Here is a 15,340-nt window from a genome sequence, read left to right on the forward strand (position 1 = left end):
AGAAAAAAAAAAAAAAAAGCACTAGGCAGTCCTGAGCATTAATCTGAATACCTGTGGTAGGTAAAATAAATTCTTCATGCTCAGAGTCACTCTAAACACAGCCAGGGTTACTCTAAACTTTTTCACATTTTTAGGTGTTTGCCAAATGAGAAGTTTGTCCCTCTGGAGGTGGCCTGTGATTAATGAAAGTACAAGTAGAGGATCAGAGAAACATTTACCATGAAAAGTAATTGCTGCCTAGGACAATACGTGTATTGTCAAGGCACTGAGGAGGGTTTCAGACAAGGACAAGGAATAATTGCTGTGTTTCATTTCTAAGCCACAACTTCCTTTTTACATAATGCAATATTAACAGAGTTTGTGACGACTACCCAGGGGTACAACCACACTTGAAACACCCCAGCCTTCTGACTGGCATCCAGCTCAGCAGTGACATTAGGCAACTGGGAATGTGGTTGTTGCTGATAGGAGACCAACAGTCACTCTTATTTTTCAGCTATTTTTTTTTCTTTAGAGAACAGATGATGCCAGAAGCCATTGATGCCCTCCATGTGTTTAGTCTCAGGGTGGTCCCTACAAGTGGGTTTCACCAGGAGCTGGTATAGCTGTGTGAGAAAAGAAGAAAAACCAGCCTGGAATATTTTGCAAATGCATCAGCTGCTTTGTGCTAGGGGAGGTGAGGGAGTGGCAAAACACTGAGGAGAGAAGGAGAAAGCCTCTTTGTGTGCTGGGGTTGTTGAAGGCAATTACATCACACAGCAGCCGTGGGTTTGAGGTGCCCCTGAGCAATAGCAGGTGTTGTGTTGTGCTGGTGCCTGCCAGGTGATTAATGGTCTTTTCCTGGGCTAGTGAAGCCAAGGCACGTTTAATTAATGTATTTCTTTACAAGCAGTCATTGCAATAGGTAAGCTTTGAATACAAAGAGGGGTTGCAATAAGGAATTGCTACTGGCAAAATAATTAAATAGTTATAGAGTGCAAGATTAAAGTATATTTTATAAAAATCGTAATTGTGGGCATTCTTCATGTTTAAAAATGCCCTGGGGGACTTTCAAGAGGCACCTAATGAGAATGAATCAAAATAATATGTCATTTTCTTCCTTAGTTTATATAAACTCAATTACACATTGGTAATACCCACTAGGAGGAAAACTGCCAACACATGAGAGATGTTAGCAAGAACGGGGACGTTACAGCTTGGTGACAAACTAAGAAGTCAACTTTGACATAAATGCATCTTTTTAAAATGTCACATCTTCCTACTTGCTCCCATGGTGTGTGAAATACTGCCAGGCTCCCCATCAGTAATGCTGAGAGGCACAACCTAAGTCTGCTAGACAGAGGAATCATGTTCTGACAGGGATTTTTACAGGAATACTTATGACCCCAAATGCAGTCTTGCCTTCATTTTTATTTCCATGCACCCACCAGCTCTGTGCCCACGTCCCTTTCTGTACTGAATTAAGTGCCATTAAAATGCAAAGGTAGCAAATGAAGTTTTGTGTTTGCCGCCTCATGGGGACCACAGTGGTGGGGTTTGTTTCATCCTTTTTCATACAAACTGCTCAAACTCTCTGAGGCAAAACCACCCTGGACAACCAGGAGGTGTTTAATGGGATCCACCTGAGTCTCAAGAGCCTGGCAAAGAATCCAAGTAAAGTTCAGGTGTTGTGTTGACTGTGGCTAAGCTGTGTTGCTCTCAGGTGGAGGTGCTTGGTCTGTGCAGACATGGGGCTACCTGTTGGGCTGCCTGTGCTTTTGGGGTATCAGCCCATGTGCAAAGTCTAGGAACAAAGACACCAAATATTTGCCTCCATGTTGGTGGTAAATACCCGGGTGGTTAATGTGCAACACACTGGCCTATTTCTGGGCAAATCATGAGGCAGAGGAAGATGAAGTGGCATTCACTGGTTTGGCCTTCTGCTGGAGGGGAAAATGTGAAAATGGTCGAATCTGGTCTCTGCTCTGGAATGCATTCATGGTTTTTTAAGTCTTTACTACTCCTGAGGTTTCACCTCTGCTGCCATGTGTTTTGCCTTACTAGGACTCCAACTGTTAGTGCATGCCACAAGACATCAAGTGGTTAAATTTTCAGGGATCATTTCACCCATCCATGAGTGTATCTGCTAATTATCCTGCACTTAAATGAATGCTGATGAGATGTATGAAGAGAGAGGTTGCTGAGTGCAGAAAGTGCTAACAGAGTTCACTCTTTGGGGGAGAAAGCCACAATTCTGTTATGTAGTCCTGATCAATATCAGCTCTGGTGTAAGTGGTTTTGTGCAGCCAACCAGTGCACAAACAGGATCCTGTCCACAGATGACCTCTTTCTTCATCACAGTAATTTGTGACAATCTGCCTTCCCTTGCCTGAGAGACCTGCAGCATCCAGACTTCTCACTGGGGTAGCAGAGCCCCAGATGGGTACTTTGAGGCTACTTGGAGAGAGAAAAGCTGTATTTCTGAAAGCTGTACAAGCAGGCAGCAATCTGGCTTCACCTGCAGTGTGCTGAATTTAGCATTGCTATGAGGTATCAGTTCTCTTAATGAAGAAAAGCAATGTACTGCACTGTGGTTGTTACTCTAAAGCACCCTCTGCTCAGTGGTGCCACACAGATTTGCTGTTGATCTTTGGAAGAACAGGGTCCATTCACAGCTTCAGTTAAGGATTATTGCAGTGCACAGTGGGAGTGTATTTAATGGACAGTCTGCAGTACTCTGTAACATTTATTTGGGCCTTTTCACACCAGCATTTTCTCCTGTAGTTGGGGAAGAACCATGGCTTCACTCCCTGGCATGCTATAGAGGGGACAAAAGAGCAGCATGGCAGAATCTTGGGGACATTTAATGTCATTAAGCACAATGATAACCATATATTATACCAGGTGTCATGTAATTGCTTCCAAAGGCTTTGCACAACAGTTTATACTGTTTGTATGTCAGGCAAGAACATGGGAACTTCATGAGCATCCATAAAGCTGCTGCATTCCATGTACCAAGTATTCCTGTGTCGGTTTAGGCTTCCTCTGCCCCCCCAGAATTCCTTACACCTTACATGACTGTGGTGTTAGTCAAAGGACTGGATGATCTTGGAGGTCTCTTCCAACCTAAACATCCTGTGATTCTGTGATCCTTCTTTTCCCCAGCATATCTCTGTGGACATAAGCACCCTCAGTGATGTATTTTGTGAGACTGCAAAACCAGATGAAATCTAAACCATAGTGTCTTAGCAACAAATTCTGGTGGTTTGCTGTCATCTTGTGACAGTGAAAGTCCAGTGAGAGCAGTAGCCAGGAGTGGTTTGTGTGGCACAGAGACCTCATGCTTGCCTTTAAATGCTTCATTGTGTTATTCTGTGTCTACTCATCTCCTTATGAACCTCTCCAGAGTGTGTCCCCTGGCTACTGGTGAAGGGTCTGCTGCCTTCCTGCAGGACCAGCTCAGCTGAGACTGTTCTGAGCCCATCAGTCTATGATAGAGTGCCTGATGTTACAAACATAGGACAGACAGAGCTGCTTTATGTATTCACATAATTACTAGATCAGGTTCTTCTCTTAGAAGTTAACTGGAGGAGAAAAAAGGAGCATGCTAACACGAAACAGATGGCTTTCAGGGGAGTGCTAAAGAGGAGATGAAAACATCCAGGGAGGTCAACACTGTTTATTGTTGTAAAAGCCAACCTGCTGAGCTTGAAGCACTTCATTTAAAAGGGAAGAGAAAGGTGAGGAAGGAGAGGTTGGTCCTTCCTGGGCATGTGGAGAGTCTGGAGGAGTAGCCTGGGAGAACATCCCAGCTTCAGAGCTGGCTCAGAGGGCAAAGCCCCTTCTCCTGCCCCTCAGACCATGCCACAGGGCTCATCCAGTTATGGGGAGGTGTTTGAAGATTTTTCTGGGATTAGGGAGTTTAGAGTCCTATAAATGAGACTGAGGAACAAGGTGAGGAGGTAGAAGTGAGTGATTCCCCTGCAAAGCTGTTTTAATCAGTGTGGTTTGATCCAATCCATGGATCCAATCCTCGAGGTCTCCCTGTACTGCTCACCTATTGGTGTTCCTGACAAGGGCTCCATTTTCTCTGCTGAGGAGAATTTCAATACACGAGTTGGATTTAAAGCAAATGAAATATTCACATGTGCTTAAAATATACATGAAGGCCATGCGGACAGCCTTCAAACTACAAGTATGAACTGCTGGCAAGAGCAGCAATGATCAGGGTTCACAGCTCTTGCTCCTTCATGATGCTGTGAGTCTCTGAAGAGCTGTGCTAGGGCACGGAGTCCCCAGATGGCTTGACAATGAGGAGAGACTTTGCCTCATGTTAGTCAGTTATTCCTGGCTTGGTTTGTTTTTTTCATTCTTCAGAGTTATCTGAGCAGAAATGTAAGTCCCTCCTGACAGTCCCTGGCTTTTTTCTCACTTCTCCCCTCCTCCTTCAGTGCCAGGGCTCTGCTCCTGGAGGTGTTTCACAGCAGTGGATTTAGGTACAAGAACAGGAGAACAGCTGAAAAATGGAGGGTCACCAATGTTCATCCAGGAAACAAGAGCTGTGAGCTGCCTTCTATTGATGTAAATCTTTTATTTTACTTTTTTTTGAACTGCAATCCAAAGTTCTGCATTTCAGTCATAAATATTACTTCTCCAGCTCTTCTAGGATGGGTTTATTTGTATGTGTGCAAACTCACAAGCGCGTACATATAGAGGAGGTGAGACAGGTCATCAAATATACAGGCAGAACACCAGGAACCTGGGGACAGCAAGAACAGATTAGAAAAGTGAAAGGTCTTCCCCATCAGCCTGGCAGGGAGTTCAGCAGGTGGGTGTGAAGGTCAGCTCCTCTTGGGGGTCACCCAGTTCAATGACTGTACAGCTGGAAAAGTAATTATTAACGTTCAGGTAATGATGTGTGAACACAAAGGGAGTTCCTTCTCCAGATGCTGCTCTGAGCAGTAACAAGATTATCACCTGTGAATGGGTTATTGGAAAAATCAGCAGGTAGGGTTACAAGTTCTTTCAGGGAACTCATCCTTTAAGCTGCTCCCTCGTGGGCTATGTGGCTGAGCAGAACTCAGCTGGAGAATGGGTAGTGCTGAGGCTGAGGGTAAAAAAAAGATGTCAATGGAATAATGTTTGTAGATGGTTCCTCACTAAAGTAGGGTTGTTTGTGTGTAGAAACTGAGTCAGTGTCACCTCCCATCCCTTGGAGGAGGCAAAAGGGAAGGCAGGAGCTGCAAGTGGTGTAGGAACTTCAGCAACTTCTGCCACTATGGGTTTTTTTCATCATATCAAAGGCTGCTGTACCCAGCAGTGGAGTTAATTAACACAGCCTGGAAGACATGGAAGTGGGGAATCTTTTTTGTGCCAGCCTGACAACGTGATCTCATTCAGAGGAACTGAAAGGGCTGTAACACAGGGACAAGTTTCAGCAGAAATTCACACATTTCTTGCTATTATCCATCAACGGCTGCACCAGCAAAGAAAGAAAATGAGTGACTGTCTCTGCTGGTTGTTAAGGATTCAGTGATCCTGTCCCAGCACTGGTGATGAGGAGCTTGCAGGGACCTTCTCTTTCCCAAGCTGGCAGTGTCCCAGTGGTACCTCACATTCATGACACTGAAGACCTCAGTGCTCTTTTCCTCTGCTCTCCTAAATTCAGTGTTTGTGGCATCCCAGGGCGGTCAGTTGAGCATTGTGGTGTTCCTCCTGTGCTCAGACACATCAACTGGGTGGCTTTTTTCTTGGACTTAAAGACTGACTCTGGCTTACAAAAACTCCAGTTATCTCTTTATACAGCTTGGAGAGTTCCTGATGTCCCTTAAATAATGTATGAGAAGAGAGATTCAGTTGCACAGTTATTTATTATTGAAAAGATGCATCACATTTTTAAATGGTTTCAGTTGTATTTTAATCTCCATTATTTAGCAAACTCACTTTACAGCCTGTAATTTGCTTTGTGGTGCTCATCTCCACTCTCCCCAGCACACGTGGCTGCTTCTGTCCCACGTGGAGATGCTGCTGCTGATGGTTCCTGCCAGGGTGTTTTGGCTTCCTCCTGTCTTAAACCATCAAATGCCATTTTGATCTCTTGTCATGTCCTGATAAGAGCAGTGATTGCTTCAGGGCTGATGAAATGCTGGTAAACTCCCTTTGTTTTCCTCCAAACCCTTCATTTTTCTGTCAGGGAGACCCCAGGGTACGGATTTGTACCTGGAGAGGACGTTAAGAGAGGATTGCTTGTATGTTGGGTTGGGTTTTTTTCCCCCTCTCCAATGCTTGCTTGTTGTTAAATCTGAATTGTGGCATTCTCTGGGAGCTGTAAGCTGGTGCTAGCCTGAAGCAGTGAGGTTTGAGTCTAAGCTTTTGTGTGTGCCAAGAGCTCTTAACGTCTTCTAAAAATTACCTTTGTGCTATATTTTCATCTCTTTACAGCTACTGCCAGCAGATCTCTCGTGGTTTCCGGGGGGCTTATGAAGTTGACTGCCCCTTTTGTTAGGTGCATTATGTGCCAGCATCTACCAAACCCCACTCCCTGTGGGGAAGGGATGTCTAAGTGAAGCCAGTTCCCTGGGGGAGCTCAGGAGGTGATGAAAGCTGCTGGTTGCTCCATCAAAAACTCCTCTCTCCACGAGTCAGGACGTGCATGGTACAGTTGTAAGGATTTTTGGCTGCTTCTGCATCAAGTGTTGCATTCAGTCAGAACAGAATCAGTTTGGGGATGGGTCGGTTGAAGCCTTTCCAGCTTCTGAGTTTGATTTCCATCTCATTGATCAAAAAACAAATAATGCCCTGATTTCTTCAGCGAGGTGGGGTTTTCTTAGTATTGATCCCGCACTCCTGGGCTCCCAGCCAACCCTTTTGATTGCAGACTTCTCCCCCAGGAAAAAAAAAAGCAAGGCTCCTCGTCCTGTGGAGGGATTGACAGTGAGAGTTGCTACATTTGTGGTGGTGCTTGCAAACTGTCTGTGAGATGCAGTGAGAGACAGGCGAGCAGCCGAGCTGCTCAGCACATGGCTAGCATCAAATTAATGGCATCATTTCTGAAAGCAAATTCCTGCTGCAGCACACTTGCAGGCAGTCAATGTTCACATTCATTGCTTTTGACAGCCTGATAGAAGGTAATTTAATTTAAACACCCAGATGAGAGAGAAGCAAGAGGCTTTTTATTTTTTTTATCTTTTTTAAATAAAACCCACTCTTTTTCTATATAGAAGGCCTGCTTGAAGGAATAGATTAGTAGCCCTATGGTATAATTGATGTGCAGGACCCCATGAGTTTCAGTGGAGAGCTGTGTTTAAGGATCAATAGCACGAGTGCTTGTGGCACTGAGGTGTACCAGCAAATGCTCAATGTTAATTCCTTTGCAGGCTTTGCTCCAGGGCCAGCAGGGTTTGGGAGAGCATTTGACTGTGTTTCAGAGAGGAGCAAGCTGGCCACGGGTGTCCTTTGCCTTTATTTCATTAGGCAAATGAATTCATTTGGCCAGAATCAAGTTTTTCTAAGTATCTGCTTCTTTGCTAATTGCCTGGCTGTTTTTTGAGGTTCTACTTGTATGACAGAAGTGTTTTGTTCATTTCCACCTCCCAGGGAGCTCCTGGACAGGATGCTTTGGATTTGCCAGGTGAATTTTACCCAACTACCTGTTGTAACCCTGAGGTTGTTCTCTTGCTCTTCCAACAGACTGCACAGGAAGAGACCTTTCATTGGAAGTGGCATTTGCAGAGATGAGCTCAGAGACCCCTGAGCTCCTCACCCAGCTGTTGGGCTTAGGTTGGGTGCCTCGGGGCTCTGCATCTTGGCAAGGTGGTGAGTGCCCTGAAGGCTTCCAGTGCTCCTTGCAGGTCAGGCTTTTTTTCCCACTTCCAATAAGGATTTTTGTTTCCTTGCCTAAGAAGTAAAACAGTTGGGATAGGCGGTTGTGCACTCCCAGTGGTTTTTTTCCTGGGGAAATCAGCTTGAGTTTCTTTTTGCTTTCTGAACCTGCTCAGCTCCTTGTGTAATGAGAGACAGGCAGGAACGCCTGGAGCCAACATCTGTATGGTTGGTTCATGAGATAAATGGAGAAAGGATGGAGTGAGAGGTAGTCTGGGTTAGATACAGAAATCCTTGTTAATTATTCCTCATCTTCCTCATCCTTACTCTCCTGGCTACGAGGCATTGAGCAGCCCTTGAGATTCTGAACTCATTGCTTGGCACAACCTTTGATTCAGTTTTAATGCTCACCTAAAATCTCCTGTTCACCTTGTTTTTATCACATACCTGTGTGTCAAAGCTGTACACAACAATCTGTTCCACAACAATTTCTCTTTCTTGCTCTTACTTACAGAGATTTGACTCTTCATATAATGGTGCCTGGCTTTCCCTGGATGGATGTGTTCTTTGTGTCTGTTTTATCTCTTCTCTGTGTGATATAATGGATTCTCAGCTGTTGCCCTCTTGCAAATTTTTGCTAGATTGTGCTTTGGGAGATGGGAGAGAAAGCCTCTGGTTGTCTGTCAGTAAGGCACCAAAATGAGATGCTCAGTTTGATGTCTGAGCTAATTGCTAGAAAATACTGAGCAACACAGTGACTCAGTGAGGACTTGGCTGGATTGCCCAACTGACTCAGTGGCAAAGCTGCTGCTGGTTTCAACCAGGTAGGACCAAGCTCTTGTATTTGATTAAAAACTGGGTATGTAGAAAGCTACCTCCAAACCCCACGCCTTAAATGATACCCCAGTGGCACAAGGAGAGACATTTAAGTGCCATCTTTTATATTTGTGGCCTGCTGATTTTCCTGATAGGGAGTGAATTTCTCCCATGCAAGGGTTTAAAATAAATTGGCAAGTAATGTTTTGCCCCTGCTTTTCCTGCGGAGCAATTCCTTTTTTTACAGTCCTTTATTTTTCAGTCTGCAATAAGGGTTTGTACTTTTGGGTATAACCTTGGTGTGCAGTCATTTTTCATACCAACATGTGCACTTCAGTGTATCACAGAGAATAAAGTAAAGCTCTTGCAAAACTATAAGCAGTAATAATGTGTTCAAGGCCAGGCTGGATGGGGCTTGGAGCAACCTGGTCTAGTGGGAGGTGTCGCTGCCCATGCAGGGGGGTTGGAACTAGATGAACTTTGAGGTCCCTTTGAACCCAAACCATTCTGGGGTTTTCTGACAATGAAAAGGGTAGGGTTTTAAAGCCTGCAGTGGTGCAGAAATACTCAGTATGGGTTTGGAGTACTCTGTTCTGAAATGTGGAAGTATTACAATCAAATTCATATTAATTGTTCCCACGTTTAACTTGGAAGGAGGCATGGAAAATATCTGCTTCTTGTAATAAGTTTAACATAGCAGTCTAATCATTTCATTAATGATTACATTTCATTAAGGATTACATTTTCCAAGCCATGTGCACTCATTTAATCATGTGCCTCCTTATTAATATTAGTCACAGTTACAGCCCCACTCTGACACTTTGTAAATACACCCCTTGGGGTAAAAGCTGTCTGCACAAGAGCTCACAGCATTTCTGCTTACCCAGGCTGAGGGTGTGTGTGTGTGTGAGACTCTGTGGCAGGGTGTTGCCTAGAAAGCGTAGGAAGAGAAATAGTAAGTATTTAATAATGCCCATGACCACATATTTATATTTATATTTATATTTATATTTATATTTATATTTATATTTATATTTATATTTATATTTATATCTATATCTATATTTATATTTATATTTTTATCTAGAAATATACATGCAACCTACAACCCCACAATATTGTGAGGTAGAACACAAAGCAATGCCACTTGCCTAGCTCACCTCCTCTTCTCATTTCCCCAGCCTCATTTAGATTATTGTTGGATACAATGAGCTGTCATCTCAATTCATAAAAATTTAGGAATTTGGTTTGGCAGAAAAATGAAGTAATAAAACCCCCAGCATACAGAATTCATCCCTTCTGTGGCTATTGTAATCTAGGACTACTTAGGCTTCTTAAAGCCTTTCCTGGGCTGTTGCTGAAACAGCAATAATCAAAGCTGTGTCAGATTACCCCTGTTTCCTAAGTAGAATTAACCTGCCAAGGTGAAGACTTGTAATTGTCCACTTGCCTGACAAGCTGCATTATTTGCACTGTAATTTTCATTTGTTCAGAGGTTCCGTGGTTTGTTGTAGTTGGGTGTATGAAACCTGACGTTTGATGTTCCCAAACTCTGAATAAAAATGGGCCCCTCCATCAGTTTTTCAAGTAGAACACTCAATTAATCTCTTATGGCTTCGTGTAGTGTTCTGCCAAATGTTGAGTTTAACCTTTCTCACAAGTATTTGTTGTCAGGAAGGCTGGTAATGTCAGGAGCAGAAGGGGGAGATAGATAGAGAGATGCAGAAGTGGACCATCATGATCTCTCTTTGTCTGGAAGAGAGATGCTTTGTTTGTAAGGGCAGAGAGGATTGTTGTGTGCAGAGAGATGATCACAAAGGACTGATTTATGAAGGTTGTTTCAATGCAATTAAAGTTTGCTCCATCTTCTATCTAGTATTTACTTTGTTGAGGTGTTGACACATTTTTGCTGACATTTTTTTTTACAGTGGATTTTGCTCACAGTCAGTTTTTCAAAGCAAACAGATGGCTTTTCAAACAGAGCATGCCCACAGATTATTTTTTTTATGGTGTGTCTAGAATTATGACAGCTCTGTCAGAGGGGGCTGGTTTGTCATTAATTTTCTTGTGACAGATGATTCAAAAATCATATTTGCTCCTTCAGCTTGCTCAAATGAACCAGCTGTTTAAAAATAAAAAAAACACAAGGAGGCTAAGACATAAATCAATTGGTCTGTATGTGAATGGAATCACACTATTTTGATAAGTCCCTCTCTGTTTTTAGATCACTGTAAAATGAGAATGTCTTCAAAATATCACTTGTATGCTTGGGAGGAGTTTTTCTTCTTGGAGCCCAAGGATATGTCGTGCATTGCCTCAGATGCAACCTGCAATCTGAATTCCCTGGTTACTTCAATGAGATATCAGAATATGCATAAGGGGCAGTGGGTGCCTCAGCACCCTGGCCCAGGGTGTGAAGTCCCTTGGATTCTGGGGTTTCAGACAGGAGCCTTGGCAGGGTGGGCTCAGGCTGTCACCCTCCTCCATCACATCAGTTTCTGCCTGCACACTGGTGCAGCCTTTTTGTTGCCTTCACTCCCCTGTGCATGGTAAGAAGCAGCAGCAGCCCCACTGCAGCTGCACCTCTTTCACCCTAAAACCAAATTATTTAGAACTGCAGTTTGTGCAGTGAAGGAGCCAGCAGCCTTTCTGCTAACATCATCATGTCATTAATGCCTGTGCCATGATGTGCTGCCCCTGCCACTGTGATTCCTGTGCTGTTTGCAGATGGGGGGGACGTCTGGGTCTCAGACAGGGATCAACCTCTGCCTTAAAAGCAAGCTCACAGCTCTGTGAAATATGTGCTGTAGAAATTATTTTTGTTTTGTTTGTTGGTTGGTTTTTCTTCTCACCCCCTGCCTGCTCACTGGATCCCAAGTGATTTGTCTCTGTGTGTCCCCATAAGGCTCACGCTACCGAGATAGAAATCTCTTCAGAAAATCTTCATAGCTCTCCCAGTCCCAATGGTTTTTGTTACTGTCTCACTGAGCTGGGCTCCCAGCATCTGGATAGAGACTTGCATTGCTCAGCAGGGACAAATTCATGCCACCAGGAGATGAGGCAATCTCCCTGGCTGCTGTGGGGTTTCCCACATGGTGTTTACCAGTGCAGCAGGACTTGCAAGCCCCCATTGTTTCTTCCCTGTGAACATTGTTTACGGGGGCTCAGGCAGTGTCAGTCCAGTGCCAGGCACTGGCAAAAAGAGAACTGGGCTCAGGAGTGTGGGATAAATCCTTCCTCTTGGCTCTGGGGAAAGGGAGAGCAGAGAGAAGCTCCCACTGCTGGGAAGGGGTCATGCTGGGACTCTTCCAACACATCTGGTTTGTTCTGAAATCCTAAGGAGGATCAGTGAGGAGTCACCCTTCCTGTGTGCCTCAGATCCTGATGGAATGTCTGTTGTCTCCTCTGAACCCCTGTGCAGCATCTGTGGCTCTCAGGAGGTCAGGTCAGGTTGCAGGGATACAAATGGGGCATTTCAGGGGTACAAATGGGACATTTCAGGGGGCGGAGGTCTTCCTGTGGATCTGTTGTCCACACCACCTGCAGCAGGTGGTTGTACTTCCACCTGTGCTTCAGGTGACTTCAGAAGAGCAGCTCAAGTTCTTAGAGATGCTGAATTCTAATAACCAGATGCATCTCCTGGCTGTTACTTATTTGTGTCCTCTAGCACCAGAATCTTGTCACTTTCTGGAGCTTGAGATCTCAATACTGCATAAATATTCATTTTGGTGTTTCTGGGCATCAACTCCTTGATAGAAATTTCATGTAACACCTTTTCCCTGCTAGGTACAAATCGGATTGACACCCTATTAGTCAGCTCACCTCTACAGGCTCCAAGAAGACACAGAAGCAAGCTGCTTCTGCTCAAAAGCGCCAGGCTGGAGGGTTCAGATGTGATTTGCTGGGGCACTGCAGGGTGCTGGGCTGCTTACAAGTACACGGGTTTGTTTGCCACTGCCTAAGGCTGGGGAGCAAATCTGGGTGCAAGGAGGGGTGGGTAAGCAGGATCTCAGGGATTGCCCCCGGGGCTGGTGTTCACAAGGCAGCAGAAGGGATTTGAGACAAGACCTGGGACCTGTTCCACAGCCTCAACACCGTGTCAGAGAAAGGAGAGCAGTATTGCTGCTTGCAACCCCCAGCGATGTCTGCCAGCCCTGACTCTTTCCTGCCTGTCTGTCTCTGCATCTCCTCAGGGCCAGGGAGATCTCCTGAAGAACGCCAAGAACGAAGCTCTGGAGAACATGAAGCAGATCCAGCTGGCGTGCCTGTCCTGTGGACTGAGCAAAGCTGGGAGCGGGCAGGCAGACACCAAGTCCAAGCGGTGCCTGGAGGCGATACAGGAGAAGGACACTGGAGATGAGAACGGGAGGCTGTGAGGGGGGGGAGGACCCTCCTCTTTGTCACAGATTTCAGTAACTCTAAACTATTTTTAAAGCGTTTAAAAGTTCACACAGGAATGCCCTCTACAGGGTGTTGATAGTATTAAAATCCTCACACTTGTCAGTATTTTAATGCAGTTAATTTCTCCGAGTTAGACTCTGGTAGTGAGATTTCTAATGAAGCCGAGCTGTCTGTCTGCACAGGCAGGGGTGTGTGTGTCCACACATGCAAATCCTGCAGATGCCCTTTCATGCATCACATTATCCATCTGCTAATTTGTTCCTTCCTCATCTTCCAATAGCCCTGTTCATTCTGAAGATCAGAACAAATAGAGAGCTACTTGTATCAGTTCTGTGATTTATTTTACTCTCCGGCTTTTATCGTTTAACTTCTAGGTTACACTCCTGGTAACGCTGTTGAAACAAACAAAACACAACAGCAAATGTCTCCCACAGCTGTTTTTTTGGGAGGGCAAAACCAGTGGTGTGTTGTGGATCCTGAAGGTAACGTTGTTTTTTTTTTTTTTAACGAACAATTCAAACTAAGTAAGCAAGAGATTAAGTGCTCAGAGTTTTGCTGGGTAGGTTCTGGTTAGAGTTGAGGTGAACATTTTGCTGTATTTCAGCAAACTGCTTCTTAAGGTGCACCCGGGTAGCAGAGAGGAAGGTAAGAACAAGCTGAGCTGTGTCATGCCAGTTAAGCATTGCTATCATGTAGATCTGTGGGACAGCTCCAGTCTTTGATGGTAGGCATTAATTTGTGTGACCAGAGTTAGTCCTGTAGTTAAAAAGGGGAGCCATAAATATCCTCTGGTGATCATGAGCTCTGGAGGAGAACTTATGAAACACCCAGTGGTGCCAGGAGGAAGGTTTTACAGATTTCCCAAACTCTGAGATCTTGTGCAAGAGGTCAGGTCTCAACTGCTGCCTTTTGCTGTAGGTGTTGAAGTCAGCTGGGTGAAGCAAGCAGGCAGGGAGGATGGAGTAGATAATCTACAAGAACCCTTCCAACCTAAGCCATTGTAAGATTCTGTGATTATTCTATGCTCTGGCTTGGTGTTGATGTGGTTGAGGATCAGAAATCTGGAGTGAGGCTGCAGAACTGCCACAGATGTAGTGCAGAGAAACACCTTGGGCAGGGGGAAAAACCCCAGTGCCAGGGTGTGTGTGCAGCAGCTACCAACATCCTGACATGTGTCATACATTTAGGGTAGTTGAGAGAATTGTTTGCCCTCTTGTCCCACTGAAGAAAGGAGATGGAGAATGTCACAAAGCAATGTGTCCCTGTCCCTCCCAGTGTCCAGCTCATGTATGCTCACAACATTCATTTCAATTGTTTTAAGTACTGTGTTTGGGTGTTGTATTTGTGTTACGTTTAACAGGACTAAGTGTTTTATGGTTATATATAAAAAAAAGACTATATTTATTTAAAGCATTGCTTTTATTTTGAAAAGCTACTTTTAAAATTAATTTGATTAACAAATATGCTAATTTTCTGAACTTAACAAAAAGTAATTGCTGAGAGTTTGACCATTGGAGAATCTTATATAGCTATTGTGTTAAGTTATTTTTGACTTCTTAATAACACTATTATGTTCATGTTGCACATTACTGAGAGAGTAAAGCTATAAAACAACTTTGACCCACGTTTTTGTAGTGAGTTAACCCAGAAGGTCACCGGTGAGACTCGGATGAAGGTGGGTGAGAGTGGGTAAGTTCCTTGAGAGGAGGTCCTGCTCTGGCAGGAACTGTGTTATTGCAAAGCTTGCAACTCAGATGCCTGAAATACCAGCTCAGTGAAACTTGCCTGCTTTGGGCATTGCCACCTCCTCTGGCGTGGGCTCCTCCGTGGCTGCGGATCCAACAGTTTCTCCCAGGAGCCAGCCATCCCTCTGGGCCCTACCCACCATTCCAACCCAAGTATTTACCATTCCAGGGGGATGGAAAGCATTATCCCAGCACCACCAGATGTGAGGGAGTTTATTGTGTGGCTTTCTGTGCCAAATTGCAAGGAGTGGGAAACCTTGGGCACCCTGGATTGCCCCAAACAGCTGGGGCAGCTTCATTTCCACCTCCCACCTGCTCCAGCCCCTAAAATTCTGTGATTCTGTGTGATTCTCTGAGGAGGTGGCTGGCAGCAAAAGCTACTCTCACCTTCCTCTGTGCCCCTTTGAAGTCACTGGGTGTGGGAGTGGAGGCTAAACTGGAGGATAAAGCAGCAACAGCACCCGAGGGTCTGACTGCTGGCCCTATGGGAAGGGTTTCATGACATGCCTGGCTTCTTGCAGTGGCCCAGCAACCTTCTGGGGGTCCTGTTCTGGTGGGCTTTTTTTTTTTTTTTTTTT

The 15,340-nt window shown here is 44.8% G+C and overlaps 1 protein-coding gene across 1 annotated transcript in view; it reads left to right on the top strand.

Annotated features, from left to right (window-relative positions):
- PLCL1 (phospholipase C like 1 (inactive)) overlaps positions 1 to 14,637 on the top strand; it is a 150,090-nt gene extending 135,453 nt beyond the window's left edge. The window contains exon 6 of the mRNA XM_030454687.1: positions 12,810 to 14,637. Within this exon, the coding sequence (XP_030310547.1) occupies positions 12,810 to 12,992 (183 nt within the window). The 3' untranslated portion in view covers positions 12,993 to 14,637. The remainder of the gene's footprint in view (positions 1 to 12,809) is intronic.
- Positions 14,638 to 15,340: the final 703 nt, after the last annotated feature.

This window comes from Calypte anna, chromosome 7, assembly GCF_003957555.1.
Source record: "Calypte anna isolate BGI_N300 chromosome 7, bCalAnn1_v1.p, whole genome shotgun sequence".
NCBI lineage: Eukaryota > Metazoa > Chordata > Aves > Apodiformes > Trochilidae > Calypte > Calypte anna.